Source organism: Capra hircus, chromosome 21 (assembly GCF_001704415.2).
Source record: "Capra hircus breed San Clemente chromosome 21, ASM170441v1, whole genome shotgun sequence".
NCBI classification, from domain to species: domain Eukaryota; kingdom Metazoa; phylum Chordata; class Mammalia; order Artiodactyla; family Bovidae; genus Capra; species Capra hircus.
Genome location: NC_030828.1, coordinates 55,970,683 through 55,995,038, shown reverse-complemented (window position 1 = coordinate 55,995,038; position 24,356 = coordinate 55,970,683). Strand labels below are relative to the sequence as shown.

Genomic DNA, 24,356 nt, shown 5'->3' with positions numbered 1-24,356 from the left:
TATTAATCTTGAACTTTAAATATAGTATCTTTTTAAGAGGAAAATTGGAATTCTTTTTTTAAAAATGAAAATTTATTTATTTTAATTGGAAGTTAATTACTTTACAATATTGTATTGGTTTTGCCACACATCAACGTGAATCCGCCACAGGTATACACGTGTTCACCTCCCTAAACCCCCCTCCCTCCTCCCTCCCTGTACCACCCCTCTGAGTCATCTCAGTGCACCAGGCGCAAGCATCCAGCATCATGCATCGAACCTGGATTGGTGGTTCATTTCATATATGATATTATACATGTTTATTTACTTACTTATAAAGGAAAAATGAAATAAGAATATTCATTTTTAGGGATAGTGTATAAAGGTAAGAGAGTCATCTTTATGCTACTCCTGTTGACAGTGCTGCTCTTGTTATCATAAACAGACTTTTGTAGTAGTGTTTATGTGCTGAATGATTTAACTGTTGGCTTATAAGGTTTACAGGCTTCTTATAAGGCTCTCTGAGATCACACCTCCCTCTTGGCACCCTTCTGCCTATGTACAGGGCTTGGATTGTACACATAGTTATTTGAACCAGAGTACAAGGATAAGATCTCACTTCAAAACCAAATATGTTATTTTTCTTTTCTGAACTCAGCGTGAAGCCACCTGTTTTATTGTTCAGCTTAATTCAGAAAATGTTTGTTTATACTGTGGTTTCTATTTTAGATAGGATAAAAATAATTAAAAGATGGTGATGATTTAAACATTAAAAAATTTTATGTCTATATATTAATTCTCATGTAAGTCTTAACTTTGAAAGGAATTTGATATTGTTTTACTCTTTTAAAATTGTGAAATATAATATACATAGACAAAAGGAACAAAACAAATTATTTGTGATTTATTATAAAGTAAAATAGATATTTATAAAATATAAAAATAAAATGGATGTATGGTCACCACTCAACTAAAGAAAGAGAGTATTACCAGCAAAGCAAAAGCTTCCATCTTCTCCCTTTACAGTCCCTCTAATCAAAATTCCGGTTATTACAATCATACTTTCTTGCTGATTTTACTTTTTACCACCTAAGCACATGTCCCTAAATATTGTGGCTTAGTTGTTTTCTGTTTCTGACCTTTGCTGCTGCTGCTAAGTCGCTTCAGTCGTGTCCGACTCTGTGCGACCCCATAGACAGCAGCCCACCAGGCTCCCACCATCCCTGGGATTCTCCAGGCAAGAACACTGGAGTGGGTTGCCATTTCCTTCTCCAATGCATGAAAGTGAAAAGTGAAAGTGAAATTACTCAGTCGTGTCCGACTCTTAGCGACCCTGTGGACTGCAGCCCACCAGGCCCCTCTGTCCATGGGATTTTCCAGGCAAGAGTACTGGAGTGGGGTGCCACTGCCTTCTCCATTCTGACCTTTATATAAGTGAAATTACATATTGTATATATATTTTTTTGTTATAGGTTAGTCTTTTTCCCCTTTGCCTTAGGTGCACCAGTTGTTAGCTAATAATTCCAATGGATGTTGTAAAATTTTAGAAATACTTGCTTTCAGGATCTGCCAGAGCATCATTTGGAGATAGAAAGGCAGAACTTTCTAGTTCAGCCCAGCAGGGACCCAGCTATGATGTATATAACCCATTCTATAAGTACCAGCACGTGTCACCTGATTTGAGTCGGCGCTTTCCTCCTCGTTCTGAAGCAACAAGATTATATGGATCAGGTATGAAAAAAAATTTTGTTTTTCCTCTTTGTCTTTTCTCTTTAACAAATGTAGAAATCAAATTAAATCTAAGATTCTGGAAGAAATAATTAATCTTATGATGAAAAACAATTTAATGAATGAAATGAAATGAAAACAATTTAAAAATAAAGAGAAAAGCTGGCTTCAGAATTCATATCTTTAAATCACATCATAACTTCTCTATGGTTTATATCTAATGTAAAAATTGAAAGATTAATGAGTTCTGTATATTGGTAGTTCTAAGATCCATTTTGTTTGTCCTATTTTTATAGAAATTTTTAGATTTTGTACATATTTTGTATACCATCTATCCATTCATATCTACAATAAGAATTTACTAACTGTATTTATTTTCTGTTCTACTCAGTGAAAATGAGAAATTTAGAAACTAATGATGAGATTAGAAATGTAAACAAACAAGAAAAAGAAAATGCCTAAGTGATTACCAAACTTTTTTAGTTTACTATTTGAGACTATATCAATTATGGACTATCTTGTACATATCCAATCCACAAAATTTTCACTTTTTTTTTTTTTTTAATATATAGCTCTCTCAACCACTAAATTCAGGGTGAGGTACTGAAAATAAAGTAGAAGTACTTATTTAAATATTTATTTCAGCACTGTGCTAGGCTATACAATTGTTATTCAGAGTTTCATTCTTCAAGGATCTTATAGTTTAGAAAGGACACTGGAAATACAGACTAGAAATATAACAGTACATGGAATTCAGTATTGATATTTTTAATATAATAAGTGCTCATTGAATAGTTGAATTGCTGTTAGTACAGATGACTTACATCCTCTTAGATTATTCTTCTGGATGAAGAATCAGATGATGTAAGCAAAAAGAAGGAATTTTTTCCTGGTTGATATTTGATGTGGTTGTGAAAATATGTTGTTTGATTTGTGTTGGTTCCTGTTTCAAACAAAAGTGAAATAATTGAAAAACAACTTTTTAAACTTCATTGGAAGGCTTTGTCACTTAAGTAGATTTGCATATATTATGCTTGCCTGGTGGCTCAGCGTTAAGGAATCTGTCTGCATGCAGGAGATGTGGGTTCGGTTCGACCCCTGGGTTGGGAAGATCCCCTTGGAGAAGGAAGTAGCAATCAGCTCCAGTATTCTCGCCTGGGAAATCCCGTGGACAGGGGAACCTGGCGGGCTACGATCCATGGAGTTGCAGGAGTCAGACATGACCTAGCAACTAAACCATCACATATTTATGCTATTTCTCCTATAGAATTTAGTTCATGGTAATTAAGTAGACTTCCAGTGTTTCTTCTTCTTTACTGTAAAAATAAGCAATTTTCTCATGTCCCTTTGTAGTTTGTGACTTAAGGACCAACAGACTTCCCAGTTCCCCTGGGCTAAGCAAGTCTATGTTTGATCTTACAAGTTCATCTCAGCGGTTCATTCAGGTAAATAATTTATGTCAATTTAATTATAAGCAGTAATTTATTTTCATGCTAAAATTCAGATATGTTTCATTAGGAACAACATGTTATGTATCTTTTGTAGATATTTCTATTCTAATATCTAAAGAATAAACACTTGGCATTTCCCATGTGTATTATTTCAGGAATCTTTCAGTTGAATACTAAAAGACAGTAGTTTTTCTCTCTTTTTTTAAAAAATGAATTTTACTTCTCTTATGGTATGCACTGAGGCAGTCTTAAGGCAGTTGGAATTTAAAATGGTATACTTAAAAATGCTTATTGATTTAATTTTCCTTGTTGAATATAACTACCTAGTTAGTAGATATTAGTATTTCTGTTGAGATATAGAACTTTATTAATATTAACACAGTATTCTATTTTTGAAGTAGAATTGAGAATTTTGAAAATACATTCTTGTGGGTCTTTTTCCATGTAAATGTATATGCATATGTTAAAATGGAAATATATTCTTAATCATCCTCAATTGAGTTAATTTTTTGTAGAACTAGTTCTTTATAGCACCAGTTTGTTTTTAATCTGCATCAGAATTGTTAGAAGAACTTGTTAAAACACAGATTGGCAGTCCTCACCATGAGAATTTTTAATTCAATAGCTCTGCACTGGGGCCTGAGTATGTATTTCTACCAGGTTCCCAGGTGATGCTGATACTGCTGACCCGGGGCACTATGCATTGATAACTACTGCTTTATAGATTTTTTTATAATAGGACACTTCAAAATATTAATATATTCTAACTTAGTACTTCCAAGTATGAAATATAAACAGTAATCTCTTCCTCTTCATTACAAAACCAAACCAAAACCAGCAAAGCCTTTGCCATGTATATTACCTAGTAAGAGATTTAAGATTTTCCTGATTAACACACATAGAGAAAACTTTTTCCCTCTCTTCTGTCTAAAAGTGGAAAATTCTGAGCAGTAACATTGTCAGAATGGTTAGCACTCATTTTGATACTAGAGTGGGTGCTAAGGCATGCATTTCAGAATCCTTAACATCTGATATGTAACATCTGACTAAAAATGAATTTTATCTGTAGAGACATGATTCATTGTCCAGTGTGCCTAGTAGTTCTTCTTCGAGGAAAAATTCTCAGGGGAGTAACAGAAGCCTGGGTAAGGAATAAATCATTCTACTTTTTATTCTTAAAGGAATTATTTCTACCCAATAGTAATTTGAATATATTTATGATAAGGTTTTAAGAAAAGTTTAGATGATTTTATCCATATTGGCAGTGTTATCTGCATATGAATACTCAAATCCGATGTATTTTTTAATGTTCAGGCGTAAAGGCATTTTTAAAATTAAATATCTTTTGTTTGTTTTAAAGTATATTAGTGAGGGAATTTCTAGAAGCATACAGTATTAAAACCGTATCAGTGTTATTTGGGAAAGGTTTTCTTAGTTTTAACTTAAATTCTTTGGGTTATAATTGGGTTTAGTTTTTAAGCCAGTTATTTTTTTATGATATGTCTTCTACCAGCACTTCAGTAAAGGCATTGAAGTATGATTTTTATCTTAATAAACTGACAACTTTAAAAAATAATTATAGCATTTTTCAGTTGTGCTCTTAAAATTGGATTTATCAAAATTCAATTGGGCTTCCCAGGTAGCGCAGTAGTAAAGAATCTGCCTGCCAGTTCAGGAGATGGAGGAGAGGCAGGTTTGATCCCTGGGTCGGGAAGATCTCCTGGAGGAGGAAATGGCAACCTACTGCAGTATTCTTGGCTGGAAAATCTCATGGACAGAAGAGCCTGGAGGGCTACAGTCCAGGGGGTCCCAAAGAGTTGGACAGGACTGGGTGACTGAGCACAGTAAAAAGCTCAGTTGGATTGTAAGGATTGTATAGTAATTGAAATCTCTTTGTCCATTTACGATTTAGACACAATTACTCTATCAGGAGATGAAAGAGACTGGGGGAGATTAAATGTGAAAGTGTTTTATAATTCTTCGGTAGAGCAGATCTGGATCACAGTTTTACAGGTAAGTTAATATAGCTAATACCAACTTTTGTTACAAAATTGAATAATTAGGGGTGTAAATTATAAGCATCTACTGTTGCTATCTTCAGAAGAATGGGTCAATATCTTCTTTGGAATTTAGGGTTCTATAGTATTTTGCAGAAAATAGTATTAAGAATAAAGAATCTAAAGAAAATCTTTAGATATGATTAAAACATGTTTTCCTCAAGAGGGAAATTGATATGATGTTTAGAACATTAATTGTCAGATTATTTTAGTGGAGATGAAACAAAAGATCTCAGTAGATTAAAGTTTACTTTTATAGTTTTATTTGTCATTAACTTAAGAAACGTATAAATATTTGTATTGTCGGAGTCCTTTGTAAAACTCAAACTATAATTTTTTTTTTAGTGCAGAGATTTAAGTTGGCCCTCTAGGTATGGAGATACTCCTACTATTTCTGTAAAAGGAATACTAACATTGCCCAAACCAGTGCATTTCAAATCTTCAGTCAAGGAAGGCTCTAATGTAAGTGTTTGTGTTTCAGTATCTTTTTATGTTTTCCTCATGTTTGTCACTTTAACCTATGTAAAGAATTAGAATACGAAAGTGTTGTATTTTGGGGAAACTACAAATTATGTATGCCTTGCTTTTTTAAAGAATTTTGAGCCTCAGAAATACTTGATATTTCATTGTCCAATATAAGATGCATTTAAAAAGAAAATCTTAATCACTAAAATATTTAGGAGTAATATCTGATGAGAATATTTACTTTTCTTGTATGTAAGGAGAGTGTTTTATTTTCATCCTCTCTCCCCCTATCCCAGTTGACTTTGATAAATAATTACATGATTGTAGTTAATTTCTTTTAAATATTTTCCATGATCATAACTGGAAGACTTATGATCCTGAATTTGTTTTATAGATGCTAGATTTCAATTTAAATATATCTGTATTTCTGTCTTCTGATATGAATTGAAAGGTTACTGTTTTTCCATACAAATGAAACTTATCTTCTATAAGAACATATCATTTAAAAATAAAGTAATTCAGATGACTAATAAGCATGAAGAAATTTACACTCACTAGTATTCATAAATATACAAATTTAAATTACATATTGCTTTCTCTCTCTTTACTTTTTTTGCTTATTAAAATTAGGAAAGTTTTATGAGCACTCTAGCCTATAAAATTATTTTGGCAATTATTTTGACAATATACATTAAAACCTTAAAATAAGATTGTACTAAGTGAAATAAGTCAGAGAAATAAATATCATATGATGTCACTCATATGTGGAATCTAAAATATGTTACAAATGTACTTACAAAGCAGAAACGGACTCACAGACAGAAAACAAATTTATGATTACCAAAGGGAAAGCGGGTTGGGGAGGGATAAATTAGGAGTTTGGGGTTAGCAGGCTCAGTGGTAAGGAATCTGCCTGCCAGTGCAGGAGACACAAGAGAGGCAAGTTCGACCCTTGTGTCTGGAAGATGCCCAGGATGAGGAAATGGCAACCCACTCCAGTATTCCTGCCTGGAAAATTCCATGGACAGAGGAGTCTGGCAGGCTACAGTCCATGAGGTTGCAAAAGAGTTGGACACAACTTAGCAACTAAACAACAACAACAGATACAAACACTATATATAAAATAAACAAGAAGGTCTTGTTGTACAGCATAGGGAACTATATTCAATATCCTATAATGAACCATAATGGAAAAGAATATGAAAAAGAATATATATATATAACTGAATCACTTTGCTGTACATCAGAAACTAACACAACATTGTAAACAATTTTTTTAAAGGAAAAAAACTTTCAAATATTTACAGGTTTTAACATAGTGTTTCTACTTGGATCACTTCATGGAAATAATCTAAGATGCAAACAAAATATATATAAAGTATTCCTGGAAGTTTTGTTCATAGTCTGAAAGCTGGAAACTATCTAAATGTTTGCCATAGGAGAATGATTGAGAAAACCCATGGTATACCATGTATATTAGTTTCTTATGATTGGTGTGTTACAAACTAGGTAGCTTAGAACAACAAATATTTCTCTCTCACAGTTTTGGAGGAAGTCTGAAGTCAAAGTGCCAACAATGTTGGTTGCTTCTCTGGAGAATCTGTTCCATCTCTAACATGCCTCTCTCCTAGCTTTTAGTGATGACCAGCAATCCCTGTCATTCCTGGGCTTCACTCTAATCACTGGCTTTCATTTTCACCTAGCTACATGACTTTCATCTCCATGTGTCTCTATGTGTTCACATGGCTATCTTCTTGCAAGGATGCCTGCTGTATTGGATTAGAGGTCCACCTATCCAGTGTAACTTTATCTTGACTTCACAAATTGCATTTTCAATGAGCCTATTTCCAAATAAGGCCACATTCTAAGTTACTGAAGGTTAGGACTTCAACATAACTTTTAGCAGGGGGACACAATTCAAACCATAACACCATGTGATAGAATATTAGGCAGCCGTGAAAAAATAATACTTAGGAAGAGTTTTTAAGGACATGGGAAAATGTTCTTAATAAGTGAAAAGGCAGTAACCAAAATTTATGTGTTATATTAGGATCTTACTTTATGAAAATATGCATTGTGGAAAGTCTAGATGGAGATAAATCTTGACTCTGATTTTAATCCTGACACTCACAGATGAATATTTCCCAAATTAAACGTTTTGATTTTCAAATGAAACTAAGCCAACTTGGGAAAAGTTAGGGGGGAATGTTTTCATATTAAAACTTGCATGGAATATTTTAAAATTTATTATTATCAAGTTGTTTAGGAGTCCTCTATTATGACAATGTAAACTAGCACACTTCATTTATAAGCTCATTGCATATGAATTTAAAAATTAAACATTTTTTGTAGACTTTTGGATCTCAGCCATTCTCACTGGCGTGAAATGGTACCTCATTGTGGTTTTGATTTGCATTTCTCTGATAATGAGTGATGTTGAGCATCTTTTCATGTGTTTGTTAGCCATCTGTATGTCTTCTTTGGAGAAATGTCTATTTAGTTCTTAGGCCCATTTTTTGATTGAGTCATTTATTTTTCTGGAATTGAGCTGCAGGAGTTGCTTGTATATTTTTGAGATTAGTTGTTTGTCAGTTGCTTCATTTGCTATTATTTTCTCTCATTCTGAAGGCTGTCTTTTCACCTTGCTTATAGTTTCCTTTGTTGTGCAGAAGCTTTAAGTTTAATTAGGTCCCATTTGTTTATTTTTGCTTTATTTCCAGTATTCTGGGAGGTGGGTCATAGAGGATCCTGCTGTGATTTATGTCAGAGAGTGTTTTGCCTATGTTCTCCTCTAGGAGTTTTATAGTTTCTGGTCTTACGTTTAGATCTTTAATCCATTTTGAGTTTATTTTTGTGTATGGTGTTAGAAAGTGTTCTAGTTTCATTCTTTTACAAGTGGTTGACCAGTTTTCCCAGCACCACTTGGATTGTCTTAAATCCATTGTATATTCTTGCCTCCTTTGTCAAAGATAAGGTGTCCATAGGTGCACGGATTTATCTCTGGGCTTTCTATTTTGTTCCACTGATCTATATTTCTGTCTCTGTGCCAGTACCATACTGTCTTGATGACTGTGGCTTTGTAGTAGAGCCTGAAGTCAGGCAGGTTGATTCCTCCAGTTCCATTCTTCTTTCTCAAGATTGCTTTGGTTAATCGAGGTTTTTTGTGGAGATTCCTTAAAAAACTGGAAATAGAACTGCCTTATGACCCAGCAATCCCACTGCTGGGCATACACACCGAGGAAACCTCAGAATTGAAAGAGGCACGTGTACCCCAATGTTCATCGCAGCACTGTTTATAATAGCCAGGACATGGAAACAACCTAGATGTCCATCAGCAGATAAATGGATAAGAAAGCTGTGGTACCTATACACAATGGAGTATTACTCAGCCATTAAAAAGAATGCATTTGAATCAGTTCTAATGAGGTGTATGAAACTGGAACTGATTATACAGAGTGAAGTAAGCCAGAAAGAAAAACACCAATACAGTATACTAATGCATGTATATGGGATTTAGAAAGATGGTAATGATAACTCTATATGTGAGACAGCAAAAGAGACACAGATGTATAGAACAGTCTTTTGCACTCTGTGGGAGAGGGAGAGGGTGGGGTGATTTGGGAGAATGGCATTGAAACATGTATAATATCATATATGAAACAAATTGCCAGTCCAGGTTCGATGTGTGATACTGGATGCTTGGGGCTGGTGCCCTGGGATGACCCAGAGGGATGGTGCGGGGAGGAAGGAAGAAGGAGGGGTTCAGGATGGGGAACACGTGTATACCTGTGGCAGATTCATGTTGATGTATGGCAAAACCAATACAATATTGTAAAGTAATTTACCTCCAATTAAAATAAATTTATATTAAAAAAATTTCAAAAAAAGATTAAACATTTTATGTATACTATGTTACTGATGTGGTCTGTGGTTTGAGACTGAAAGAAAAAGATAGCTCAGGTAGTTGGGAGACTCTCAGAAACACAATTCTGTACACAGATATAAGTGATTGTAATCAAAGTGAATACTTGGCCACAGTATCTAAAACATTGATGTTAGTTACCCAGATATCTAAAGGCAAAAAAAATTCCCCTTCAAAAAGATGCACTGAAGATGGAAAGAAGGACGTTTACAAACAAAAAACAGTCTAATGTCAAAAAGATGTTAGTTCACAGTAAGCCAAGGTTTTAAAAAATAAAAAGAACATCTGAAAATGGTCTGCACATGGAAAACACTTGCTGCCTGGAATGGAAGATAGAGAAGGTAGAACTTGAAACTCATATTTTGCTTTGTCTTCTCTGTCAAGGAGATCAATTTTCATTTTGGAAAGAGTAAAGATAAATTAACCCCCAAATTAGATAGGAAAAGCATTAGACAGACTAGGTCCTTTAAAGAAGTAATTCAAGTCTCTAAATGTGAACAAGTTAGATTTTGCATACAGAGAGAGCTTGCATGAGAGTCTTGGTGTACTCTCGTTAATTTTTGAAGAACTGTGGTAAACAGTAGGAATGATGCTCCAGAGCTAAAGATGGAAAACAGCCTCATTTTTCAAAAGGGAAAAAGCTGTATTCTGGTGAAGTTGGTGTTAATACTGACTAAATTCCTAAGTAATTAGAAGAATTTGTGAAACTAAGACAAATAGTATCTAGAATAAATTTTGGAAAAACAAGTTATGGTCATTCTCATTTTCATTTTAAAATATTTTTTTGTTATTATAAAAATATTAAATTTGCCTTTCCTACATTATAAAATGTTATTTTTACTTATATTGTGTTGGCATATGACCCTTTTAAAAATATGCTATTTACATGTTTTATATTTTTATTTTTATTTTAGAATATTGAATTTATGGAAACTTTTGTATTTTCTATTAAATTCCAAAGTCTACAAACTGTGAGACTTGTATTTAAGATTCAAACCCAAACTCCCAGGAAGAAAACCATTGGAGAATGCTCATTGTCACTCAGAACTCTTAGCACACAGGAAATGGATTACTCTTTGGACATATCACCACCTTCAAAAATTTCTGTAAGTGATATAATATGTAATGTCAAAGTATTTCACATTTTTAGAATTATTTACTGGATGAATTTTTTTTTTTTTTGGAGTATAATTTGAGCATGAGAATATACTGGAGGATTAGGAAGGCTCTCAAGCAATAACAACATAAATGTAATGTAAAAAAGTAATAATTATGTCATTATTTAACTTTTTTGAAATTAATAAAATGTTAACAGAGCTGCTTTTCTTTCTCCATTGAAAAGTAACAGTCGGCTTACCTTCTCCTAATACCTGTTTTATTAATGTTTCATACTTCAAAATAATGGGCTTTCCCAGTGGCTCAGTGGTAAAGAATCCACGTGCAATGCAGGAGACACAGGTTTGTTTGATCCCTGGGTCAGGAAGATCTACTGGAGGAGGGCATGGCAACCCACCAATATTCTTGTATGGAGAATCCTGTGGACAGAGGAGCCTGGCAGGCTGAGGTCCATGGGGTTGCGTAGTTGGACACGACTGAAGTGACCAAGCACAGCAGGGCACTTCAACATAATAACCCTAAAAGTGAATAATTAAAAAAAATTTTTTTAATTTTTTTTAAGTAGCTGATAACATAGGAAAAGCAAGAAAGTATTATAAACTCCGAACTCAATGGAAAATTGCCTTGAAATGGGTTAGGAAAGTTTTAGTCATGAGTAGTTACTGTATCTATCCATAAATTGGGTAGAATGAGGATCTTCCAGCTGTATTTTTTTGTAAAGGGCATGATTGTCTATAGTGCTTATTGAGTTTTGAGGCCCAATAGTTGCTTCTTTCAGTTAACCAGCTGAGCACTCTTTAAGCTGTCTGCTGCTAAGTCGCTTCTGTCGTGTCCGATTCTGTGCGACCCCAGAGACGGCAGACCACCAGGCTTCCCCGTCCCTAGGATTCTCCAGGCAAGAACACTGGAGTGGGTTGCCATTTCCTTCTCCAATGCGTGAAAGTGAAGTCGCTCAGTCGTGTCCGACTCTTAGCGACCCCATGGACTGCAGCCCACTAGGCTTCTCCATCCATAGTATTTTCCAGGCAAGAGTACTGGAGTGGGGTGCCATTGCCTTCTCCATTAAGTTGTCTAGAAATTCCTAATGATTTAATTATGTAGCTTCTGTGTTAGGATAACATATATAGAAATCAGTCATAACCCTTTTTAAGGTCAAACTTTCATGTGATTTTAAGTTTACTTAGGAGTTATATTTTACCTGTTTTCAAAAATATTTAAGGTGACTTGAAGTGGTTCTTAAGCTGGGTACACATTAGAATCACATGGGAAGCTGTTAAACATGCCTACACTTAAACCGTTAAATCAGAATTTGGGGAGGAGTGAGCCAGAGGCATTTGTAATTTTCAAGTTACTCAGGTGATTTTCATGTGTAGCTTTGCTTAAGAACCACTGAAGTGAAGTGAAATTAGGGATTAAAAGTAAAGAACGAAAGATTACTATAATCAAGAAGAGTTGAAAAATCTTGTTATTTCTGATCTTTTATTTTCTGTTTTCATACCAAATCTGTTTTCTTTATAGCATTTACTGTAACTTAGGCTTCCCTGGTAGCTCAGTAAAGAATCCACCTGCAATGCAGGACACCCTGGTTTGGTTCCTGGGTTGGGAAGTTCCCCTGGAGAAGGGATAGGCTACCCACTCCAGTATTCTGGCCTGGAGAATTCCGTGGACTGTATAGTCCATGGGGTTGCAAAGAGTTGGACACGACTGAGCAACTTTCACTTCACTTTCAGAATTATTTAAGTCACTATTTTAAAAAGAAAATAAGACCTGAGCTTCCATCTTTTTTCTTCGTATTTTACCATACCCTTAGTAAGGGCCTGTCATATTCTTGGCATTGAACATTTGTATGTAGGTTGATAGGAAAGAATAAATCATGAATAAAAGCATGCTAAATTAGATTACTATTTTCTGTTAAAGTATAGCAAATTTGTTTTGTAACTGTGACAGGAGTTTATCACTTAACTAGATTAGTACACAATAATTTGCAACCATATTTTATAGAAGGCACATATTACTATTTAAATGGATAATCGATAGATTAAACCTTTAAAGGCTGGTAGAGTATATCAGAAGATAACTCAGCAAATGTATTTTCTGGGGAATTGAGACATTATAATCTGAATCTGCCTTGGAGAATCAGAATGAATGATTATAGCACAGTTTCTACAATTATATTTTACAAATCAGAGATCTTTTATAAACATTTTGTATGCCATGTGCTAGGGATGCAAAGATAGATGGCTTGAAGAAAGGGTTTTTGGGCTATCTTGGATCAGTGAATTTATATTACTGTTCATGTTATTGATTAAAAGCAAGAATAATATGTTTTGTTTCATGTGTTGAAGAGGAAAATTGATATTCTAATTGTGACATTGAAAGAGACACACTTACCTATCCGTCCTTCACGGTGACATCATGAATAGCAGAACTTCCATATAGAGCTATTAATTTCTTCACCACAGAACTTTTGACCTTAACAAATAGTTGACAGCTCAAATTTCTGTGTTGAATAGTGTGCAAGAGACAAGGTTTCCCTGAAGAAATATTTAATATCTGACATTTGAAGAAACTTTGCATACGACTAACTTGGTCCTAAGTGATTTAATGCTCACAACGAACTTAATGAGCTTGCTGCTCTTGTTACCCCTATTGTGGAGACCAAAACCTTGAAGCATTTGCCTGAGTTTATATAGCCTTTTGTTGGGGAATAAGGATTTGAACGGAGGCATTCTGATTCCAGAGCCAGCTCTCTTAATTTTAGCACATTGATGAGAAAAAATCAATAAACAGTCTGTGGTAGAAATGAGTGTTATTTGAGCCAAACTGAGGACTATAGCCTGGAAGACAGCCTCTCAGATAACTGAGGAATTGCTCAGGAGAAGCATGGTTTTCAGCACTGTTTTAACATCTTATCAGAATATAGAATGTCAAACAAGTCAGGGATACATTCCTTCAGGGTTTGAAAAAAAAAGAAAAGAGCATGTGCACAGTAAGTCAGTATAGCCTTGGCTCCTGGGAAGGGAGTCTTATCATTGAAGAGGACCAGCAGTGGTGTCCCAGGAAAGGAGGCATTTAATCTTTATTTTTAACATGGCTATTCTTTACTTGTGATCAGTGCACCCTTTGCTTTAATAATTAAAGCAGATATACAATGTATACTTGATAGGCCACAAATGGGCTATTTTAATCAGTATAAAAGTCAAGTTAATTCATATATAAACTAGAATGACTTGCCTGTATACCTCAATATGTGAAAATATCTTTTATCAACACTGTATTGTCCCCCTAAGAAGATATTCTCAAAAATCACCAGATAAGGGATTTCTCTAATTATGCTGAATTTTTCACTTTCAACAGTCATTCCAGGAAGGACAAAAAAGATTTTCTTTTCTTTTAAAAAATGATACATTATTCAGGAATGGAGATCATTAAAAATGCTTTTAATATATAGTTACTAATTGATTAGAAATTTAAGTTTTTGGTTATTGTGAGGTTTAAAACCACTTTGAATAGTTTTTCATGATCTGAATTAATATCTTAGAGTATAAATTGAATTTGTGAAATAACCTTGGGAAGGAAGAAATGGTAAACCCACTGCTGAATGCTGCTCTGTTTTGTGAGAATGAACTCTACCAGTGTGTAACTCTAAGAGAAGTTTTGCCATCTTTCAGTATTTTCATCTGTTATTATTAAGGGTACAAAACCATAATGAAAAAAATGAATGAAAAAATGTTATCCTGGTTTCCTTTGTGTTTTGTAAACAATAAATAACTTTTACATGGATGGCAGCATTTGTTCTTTTAATCAGCAAAGGTATTTTATTTATGGCTACTGAATTAGTCCACCTAAAAAGATTAATCCATTCTTGAAGGTGAAGGTGAAGTCGCTCAGTCATGTCCGACTCTCTGCGACCCCATGGACTGTAGCCTACCAGGCTTCTCTGTCCATGGGATTCTCCAGGCAAGAATACTGGAGTGGTTTACCATTTCCTTCTCCAGGAGATCTTCCCGACCCAGGGATCGAACCCGGGGCTCCCGCATTGGAGGCAGATGCTTTAACCTCATTCTTATTAAAAGCAAAAGCAATTTGCTTTTATTTATTAGAATTCAGCAATTATTGCCAAATAGACAACTTTTATCATCATTTTAGATTTTTCAAGGAGTGACCTCAACAGTTGACTTTAAACTTTTAAGTGATTCACTTTGTATCTTCTGATTTCTTAAGGCATGAGCAATTTTGGCCATTTTGGCCATTACAGAATATCATGTTTAGAAACTATCCAAGATTCAGTCAATAGCATGTACATAAAAAGGTTCTTTTTTTCTCTGATCCAAGTGTTAGTTACTGGGGAATACTGGGTAATTATCAAATATAAACCGCTTGATGAAGTATTGGTCAGCTATTCTGTAATTTTGTTGGAATCAACACTAGCCAAGACTTTTGTGTTTTATCTATGCTGACCCTAGAGACATCTGTTAACATTATGTTCTTTCTTTAATCTTATATTTACTCTTTTCAACATGTGAACAATTATGTTTTTGTGTTGGCTGACTTTGTTTCTTCTATTTTTTACTCCATGCACCCTGGAATCCATGTAAATAAGTTCACTTGTGTAAGGCAGATTATGCACTTTCTTCTGCTCTTAGTCAGCAATACTGAAGAGCACATTTTAGCTTCTCCCCCTTTCTAGATTTCCTTCATTTTATTGTTTGCCTCAGATTTTATTTGACCTTTTCCTTATTATTTACTGGCTCATCACTTTCACTAGCTTCCTTCTTGCCAATTTTCGTCATCAGTTTACTTCCATTTAGCATAGTAATTCAACTTTTAATCAACAAATCTGTTCATTGTAGTAATCCTTTGTCTTCTGATTTTGGTAGCACTACCTCTGATTTCTACAACTGGAAAAACTAATGATGCGTTTCATATATAACATTTTTATCATATTTCATATATTCATATATCATATTATATTTCAGTCATTTGAAAAGATTATTCCAATGACTACGTTTAAGTCTTTTGAAAATGTGCTCTTGTGGTGTTTATTTCTCTGATATTTTCTCTACTTAAACTGCTTAGGAATTTAATTTTTTTTTATTTGCATGTCTTTGGTTTCCCTGATTTTGAAGGTTCAGTATATATGTGAAATTTACATTATCAGAATTTATGAAAGTCAGTAAGTACTTTATACTGACAGACTCCATGACATTTAGCATTCTCTTTTAACACTTCCCTGGTGGCTCAGAGGTTAAAGCATCTGCCTGGAATGCAGGAGACCCGGGGAAATGGCAACCCACTCCAGTACTCTTGCCTGGAGAATCCCATGGTGGGAGGAGCCTGGTAGGCTGCAGTCCGTGGGGTCACAAAGAGTCGGACACGACTGAGTGACTTCAATTTCACTTTAACTTTAACACTTAGCTTTGTATGACAGTAAAGAGCATGTGTGTATGCTGAGTCATTTCAGTCGTATCTAACTCTTTGGGACCTTATGGACTATAGCCTGCCAGGCTCGTCTATCCAAGGGATTCTCCAGGCAAGAATACTGGAGTGGGTTGCCTTCCCTTCCCCCAGGGGATCTTCCAACCCAGGGATTGAACTAGATTGACAGGCAAATTCTTTACCACTAGCGCCACCTGGGAATGTCTAGCCTTACTTAGCTCTTTGTTTTTGAATTTTGAAATACCCCCAAATTTTATTCTTAATTACCAAATAACACTTTTTTAATATGCAGGTTTGCCACGCAGAACTTGAACTAGGGACTTGTTTTCAAGCAGTGAATAGCAGAATTCAGTTACAAATTCTTGAGGCACAGTACCTTCCAAGTTCATCAACACCCCTAACTTTGAGTAAGTATGTCAAAGTGGTTTAAAGTGAAATCTTCAGAAAATATTTATAACAGATTTTTTTCTATATTATAATCTTAGTTATTTTTATTATTTAACTTATATACTTACCTTTCAACTTAAAATTACTTTATTGAATTTCAAATTTTAGCCATTGTGTTAACCCACTCCTCTCTTGATTCTTATCCAATTGTGACCTTCTTGCATTTGATGCTATTCTTTATTTATCTCATTAGTTAATATAGGTTGAGTGTCCAGAGGACTGTCAGATATGTTTCACCAGCCTAGATGGTGTATCCTCTCTCGAGGTCTATGCCCTTTTTTGGATACTCTGCTAACTCAAAACTTAATTTTAAAAAACTAACTCACACCTTGAAAATCTTGAAAAAACACAAACCTTAAAACACTTTCTCACCTTGTGCCTTTGAGTATATTCAGAGTTTCTGGTATTTTGATTGTCTAGCCCTGGTTCACATGGCTGCTCCTAGAGTGGGAGGTTTGAGGTCATTCCTACCTAAAGGGCTAAGAGTGGGGGTAAAAGTGTTCCTTATTCCTACTAGAAGAAAAGACAATATCTGGAGGTAGGCAGAAGCAATGATGTCCACTGTAACTACAAAGATTGAAAATTAATACAATTGAGCACAATTCAAGAAACTAGGAAAACAACAGCAAACACAGAGGAAGGTAGAAATAGAAATTAAAGCTAAAGTTGGAGTCGATAAATATGGAGACAACAAAAACCCCACAAAATTAATAAAACCAAAAGATTGTTCTTTTGGAAAGAATATTTGAATAGACAAACCTATAGAAGGCTGGATCAAGCAAAAAATAAAAGAAAACATGAACAAGGAAGAGGATATAATTTTAAATTCATAAGAGATTCAAAAATAAGATAACACTATTTATAATGATACCAGTTCATTTGAATAGCTATATAAAATAAATGATTTTCTAAGAAAAAGAATGTTGGAATTCACTCCAGAAGAGGGAAGAATCTGAATAGAACAATACTGTAACCATGTAAAAGCAGTTAAAGAACTGCCTCTAACAAAAGCAGAGACCAAGATGATTTTACTGGCAGATTCTACTAAACTTTCAAGGAACACATAATTCCTCTTCTATATGAGCTGTTCCACAGCATGAAAAAAAGATGGAAAAAGATGGTTTATGAGGTTAGCATATTCTTGATATCAAAACACAAAGGATAGCATACACAAAAAATAGCTATAGACTACCATTATTTATGTAGGTAAATGGAAAAATCATAAAAAATAAGTAAAGTCCAACTTGGCATTAAAAGAATAAGTTAAATTACCAGGACCGTATAAGGTTAAGTCTAGGAAACAAGGAAAAAACAGTGCAGTTTATTACATTAACATGTGTCTTTCTTTAATCAAAACGGCTAATGGTAATCGGGATTATCAGTGATCTCCATTTTATAAATATTGGTCAGCCTCAGTTCTCACTTTGTGACTGCCTCCTTTCTGGAAACTGTTCACTTTCTTGTTGTGTGGCAGCCCCATCTCCGTACCATCACTTCTCAAATTAGTCAGACTACACTTTCTGCTTGAGCTGTAAGCACTGTATGTCAGATTGGGGGGCAGGCTTAGGTGAACGCTGTATACACCCGAATTTTACTTAGTGTGCTTCCCATCTTTTAAGAGGTGACACCCCTCTAGTTTCTTTCTGTTTCTGGTCTGAACAATTGTTTTTAATATTTTCCCCAGTTTATAATCATCATCTATGAGAGGTTAGTTTGTATAAGCTATTTTACCATTACTGGAAGCTCTACATCTCACATTTACTTAAAGAATAGATTTTCTCTAGTGGGCAGGTGTTTAACTTCTGAAGTCTCAAGCAAATAATTTTACTTATATAAATTGGTGAAATAATTCCTTTAGCTTTCCAAGGAGTTGGCACTTCTCTTTTGTATAATCCTTTTCAGTATGTACTCCTTTACTTCTGATTGTTATTTATGCCTACAATTCCAGTCTTTAATGGCAGTAGAGGAAGATTAGATTCACTTAGGTGACAATAGTTATTTGTAAATTACAATAGTAACTGTAAAGTTTACTAGAGAAGTTTTCTCTTATGGCAGTAACTCATCAGATCTTTAAAAGTACTTATTGTAATTTTATGACAAATATAATATATGAATTATATCTCTGTGACATTTAAAATTTTATTTATCAAAATTTCTTATTCTTTAGGTTTTTTTGTGAAAGTGGCAATGTTTAGCTCGGGAGAGTTGATTTATAAAAAGAAGACACGCTTATTGAAGGCCTCCAATGGAAGAGTAAAGTGGGGAGAGACTATGATTTTTCCACTTATACAGAGTGAAAAAGAAATTATTTTTCTCATTAAGCTTTATAGTCGAAGCTCTGTAGGAAGAAGACACTTTGTGGGACAGGTTAGTAGGCAGTTTTATCTCATATTCTTTCCTTGCACTTTTGTAGCATTTAAACAGTTGGTTAACAAAGGGAATACAGGTTAAAACTGAGGCTGAATAGAGTGAAATCAAAAGTTAAATTCAATGGAAAACTCAAAAAAAATTTACTGTAAAAAAAGTTTGCAGGAAAAAAAATTCACTGCAAAAATCAAAATTGTCAGACTTTTGGCTTTAATACAAAAATAGTTTTAATTTCTGAGCAACCAGGATTTTTAAAATGAGTTTTTTTCCCTGAGTTTTTCAATACTTTCCTTGTGAAAGAGGACGCTCTTAAGTATTTGAATCAGATTTCTTAAGGCTTGCTTTATTGTGTTATGTTCATTTTAATGTTTGTATGCTATTAGCTCCATTGTCGTAAATCCGAATTCCTCGAAAAGATTGACCACTAGAATTTAAATGTGAGTCAAACAATTGTAATTAAGATAAAAAATAATATACATAATAACAGATAATATGTTATCTGTTCCCTCTGGCTCCTCTGGGAGCCTCAGGGAGCCACCCTGGTCAGGTAGCCACATGTGGAAACAAGATCTCCCACTCATCTGTTAGCCAATTAGTCAATATTGTTATCTGGATTAACCTATTTTAAAATTCTTAGCAATTTTTATAAGACTGCGTAACACTTATTTACTTGCCAATCCTATGGAACTTGTTTCCTTTTGTAGTTCTTTTTTTCTCTTATTGGGTACATTGTATTAGCTGTATATTATTTTTTATCTTAATTACAATTGTTTGACTCACATTTAAATTCCAAAATCTGTATTTTTAGTTTTAAAAGCTTCTGTTTGACAGCAAGATGTTATTAGCACTTTACATGAATCTTCAAATTATATGTGAATTTTCAAAGATTGATATTAACTGACTTCATATATTCTACCTAAAATGTTTGTGAAAAATATTACATTTTTGTTGTTCTTCATTTATTCTTATTTGGAAAAGAGTTTGAACTCAAGAATTAGTATAACTAGCGTACTTTTCAGAGTCATGGGGCCTGTAAAGTTTTTCTGTATCATTAAGTCTCAACTACCATGTATGAAAGGAATAGGAGATTTACCTGACAAATAATTTTCAGAATAATGTTTTTGGTGATTCCATTTTCTCAGTTGAGATTGTAGTTAAGAATAACTCTGGAAAGGTTCCTGTTATCTGTTCCCTCTGGCTCCTCTGGGAGCCTCAGGGAGCCACCCTGGTCAGGTAGCCACATGTGGAAACAAGATCTCCCACTCATCTATTAGCCAAAGCACGTTCCTGTTATGTTTTATATACTGGAATTCTTTATATGATTTTATTTGAAGGAAAGTTCTTCAGACCAAGAAATTAAAAGAGAAAAGTTTGAAAAACAAACCTTTTGAAGTGACTTGCTTCAATTTATTTATTTAAAAGAATTAGAAACCGAGTTTCAAATAAGTTAACTCCAAAGTAACATCATTTGTTAGTGCTATGGCTGAGTTGAGAATTCAAGTTTGTTTCCTTGTTCACCTTGCCTCCATGATACATAACATATAATGTGATAACTTATATTTGCATAATGCTTTACAGTTTTCCCAAGTTCACTCACATATGTTATCTAAAGTTATGTAAGTGATAGGTTTATTGAAAGTTATGGATCAAGAATTATTTCATTTAGATTAAATTTATTAGCTTTCAATTAAAATTACAGTTTTCTTTAATATAAAGGTACTTAAAATACACATTCCTTACCGGTCAATTTGCAGCTTCCCAGGTGGCGCTAGTGGTGAAGAAACTGCCTGCCAGTGCAGGAGATGTCAGAGATGCAGGTTCAATCTCTGGGTCAGGAAGATCCCCTGGAGAAGGGCCTGGCAACCCACTCCAGTGTTCTTGCCTGGAGAATCTCATGGACAGAAGAGCCTGGTGGGCTACAATCCATAGGGTCGCAAAGAGTTGGATACAACTGAAGCGACATAGCACACACCAATCAATTTAAATTATAATTAGTTTCAATTAGTATTTACAAAAATGTTTTTAAGTGGTTGGGATCAGTCTTAAGTTGAGCTTCTAGGTTAATTGCCTAAGAAAAGATACTAAAAACTTTTTAGAGGAAATGAGTCTATATCTCACATTGAATTTTTAAATTGAATTGAGTGATATAAAATAGTCTTCAGTGACTAGGTTAAGTATTTTAAAATTTAAGTTTCAAAGAGACAAACTTTTGGAAAAATGGAAATATGTTTAGTTGAAAATAGGTAACCCAAACTTCCAATTGTTTTTCATTAATGAGAGTAATCAGTTGTATGAACTCAGTTACCATTATTGTGTTAAGCTAAATAACTGTACTATTCCTTTACAGATTTGGATAAGTGAAGACAGTAATAACACTGAAGCAGTGAGCCAGTGGAAAGAGACAGTTGCACATCCAGAAAAGGTTGTTATTAAGTGGCACAAATTAAATCCATCTTGAAGATGCCGCACATTAATTTGGTGACAAAGTTGACATTCTTTTCAAGGACTTATGATTTTAATTTGCTACCAATTTAAAGAGACAAATCAGTACATTTATTTATGGAGGCCTTATTATAGTAATATAATGGATCTAATAGAAAATTAAACTTGGTAAAAAATGGGATAAATTATATCAGATACCCAAAGTAAAGGAAATGTTTTAGACAGTAGGGCAACTAAATAAATTATAAAGTCAGTAGGAATATCAGTCATAGATAGTTAACTGCTGTATAATGGTTATGAGTATTTTAAAGCTTTACATAGATATTAAAAATCCAGTATATCAAGTCTCTGTTAGTACAAGTGGACATATAGAAGACTGCCACTGTTTCAGTGCTAGTCATTATTGATTATATCTTAACTCTACTGTTATAACTCCTGGCTACATATTTTCCCTCAGAAAGCAAAAATGAATTGAACCACTTCAACTCTTCTTATTTGGGGAAAGTTTGTGGCCTATGTTTATTATTATTTACCCATAAGTTGTCACATTGCCACTTTATAAGCTATTTATCTCTAAGAAATCTCAGACATAGAAAACTGCATTTTGGCAAGAATAGAATAAATGAAAACACCAGAAGGTTGAAGTTTAATTGGAAATTCAGTGTACACACATTTTTCTGTAAGGTTATCATATATAGCCCATCCTAATTAACAGGATTAATTGACCTTAAATAACAAATTCAATATTTTATGATAATCACTTGTTTTTAGTTTTTTAAATATAAATTACTTGTTCTATAATCCACAACAGTAGAATATTTTCCTATGATTTAAAACTGACCATACATGATAACATTATGTAGCAAATACATATTTTCTGTTATAGTTTTTCTCAGGTACTCACTACAACTCAATATGTAGGGATAATTTCAGTTTAGTTGGTCAGACAAGCTGTGATCAGAAAAACACAGTCATTTGGAGAAATCAGTAACACCATTCCTGATCTTGGAAAATATGACTTTATTTTTGCTAATCTAAGTAATTAATTAATTAGATTAATTTTGATTAATTAGATTAATTTGATTAATTAATTTAGATTAATTTTGTCTAAGTGATTCATCTTCCATTTTTTTCTCTCTTACCTTGTCCCACACATGCCAACAGATAAATAGTGATATATTAAGTTAGAGGTATACTTTGCTGTAACTTAAGCATGCCCTTTTTTTTTTCTGATTCTTGTTCTGTGTATCTCATTCAGTTCAGTTCAGTTCAGATCAGTCGCTCAGTCATGTTCAACTCTTTGTGACCCCTTGGACTGCAGCACGCCAGGCCTCCCTGTCCATCACCAACTTCTGGAGTTTACCCAAACTCATGTCCATTGAGTCAGTAATGCCATGCAACCATCTCATCCTCTGTCGTCCCCTTCTCCTTCTGCCTTCAATCTTTCCCAGCATCAATTAAGATTTCCCCAATAAACACTAATTCCCCTTTTCCTGAGTACCACCTCCTCAAGCTACCAAACATGCATAGTTGACACACCCTTTGCTTCTGCTTCTAGAGTTATGGTATACTGGAGGTGTTGACAGGTACTCTCTGACACTCTGCATTTTGAAATTTTTTTTTTTAGATTTGTGAAAAATGGCATATTGGTGAGTACTCATGGACTTTCAAGAGAAATCACCTTGAGTGGAGGTGTTTTGAGTCTTTGAGACAGATGGCAGTCATTTAAAACAATTTAAAAAAATAGAGTTTATTTTTTAGAGCAGTTTTAAATTCACAGCAAAATTGAGAGGAAGGTACAGAGAGTTCTCATATACCCTCTACCCCTACATTTACATAGCTTTCCTTGCTATCAACACCTTGCACTGTAGTGGTATAGTTGTTAAAATAACTGAACCTTCATTGACATATCATCACCCAAAGTCCATAGTTTATATTAGGGTTCACTCTTTATGTTGTACATTCTATGAGTTTGACAAATACACAAATGACATGTATCCACCACTCTAATTTCACACCGAATGGTGTCACTGCCCTAAAAATTCTCTGCAAATACAACCATTTGAATAGTTAAGAAAGAAGTAAATATATCATTGTCTTTTAGATAAGTAACAGACTTTATTGTTTTTAAAAAATCTAGAATTTTATTTTAGCAATTTTTTTGTGTTCTAGTAATGCTTTCAATTCCTAAATCTATTACAAGTAGTCATGTATTTAATGAAACTTCTAATTATTTTATTTAATTTTCAATATTTTAAATATGTGTGTAGTGTATAATTTGAAGGAAAGATACAACTTCTTGGTTTCTTGTGTGTCTTAGAATCCTAGGTAAATAAAAAAATTAAAAGAAAATCTTTTTATTTTAAGGACTTCAGTTAGAGAAGTGTTTGACGCAACTAAGATCCCAAATATTTTAATTAGTGTTTACTTAAGCCTTTTTCAAATAAAGTAGTACTGAATAGGAGATGTTCTTACTGTTTCCTTGAAGCTTTACCTGGAAATAGAAAAAGAAACACACTGTTGTATTAATAGCTACTCATGAGAAAAAACATTAGAAACTGGTAATAAAAAAATACTATGCAAAAAATCACTTCTCTTTGTACTTGGCATTTTTTTACCTTTATCCACTTATAAATGAGAGGAAACGAAAATGATGCTGGGCAACCAGAGAAAAGCAGGGAGGGTTCACATTGATAGCTAACAGCTTGTACAGTGCTAATCTCTAACAGTGTATTTATTTATTAAGTTTTCAGATCAATACAATTAAATAGCTGTAGTCCGTATCAAAATATAACTTCATTGTTTGGCTTTTGTTTGGTTTTCTATGATTATTTTTTAGCAGAACTAGAGAGCTTACCACTGAAGTATATCAATTCAGAGGGAACCAGTGGGATTTTAAACGTAAGTTATGTAGTCATGGTCTGAAAATAACCTAAATTGATC

At 33.9% G+C, this 24,356-nt stretch overlaps 1 protein-coding gene across 3 annotated transcripts in view; it reads left to right on the top strand.

The window, feature by feature from the left end:
- TC2N (tandem C2 domains, nuclear) overlaps positions 1-24,003 on the top strand; it is a 45,516-nt gene extending 21,513 nt beyond the window's left edge. For all 3 annotated transcript variants that reach the window (XM_018066464.1, XM_018066465.1, XM_013973205.2), the window contains 9 exons: positions 1,543-1,710; positions 3,061-3,152; positions 4,228-4,303; positions 5,071-5,171; positions 5,561-5,677; positions 10,517-10,708; positions 16,450-16,564; positions 18,772-18,971; positions 21,319-24,003. In XM_018066464.1, coding sequence (XP_017921953.1) covers positions 1,543-1,710; positions 3,061-3,152; positions 4,228-4,303; positions 5,071-5,171; positions 5,561-5,677; positions 10,517-10,708; positions 16,450-16,564; positions 18,772-18,971; positions 21,319-21,429 — 1,172 coding nt within the window. In that variant the 3' untranslated portion in view covers positions 21,430-24,003. The remainder of the gene's footprint in view (positions 1-1,542; positions 1,711-3,060; positions 3,153-4,227; positions 4,304-5,070; positions 5,172-5,560; positions 5,678-10,516; positions 10,709-16,449; positions 16,565-18,771; positions 18,972-21,318) is intronic.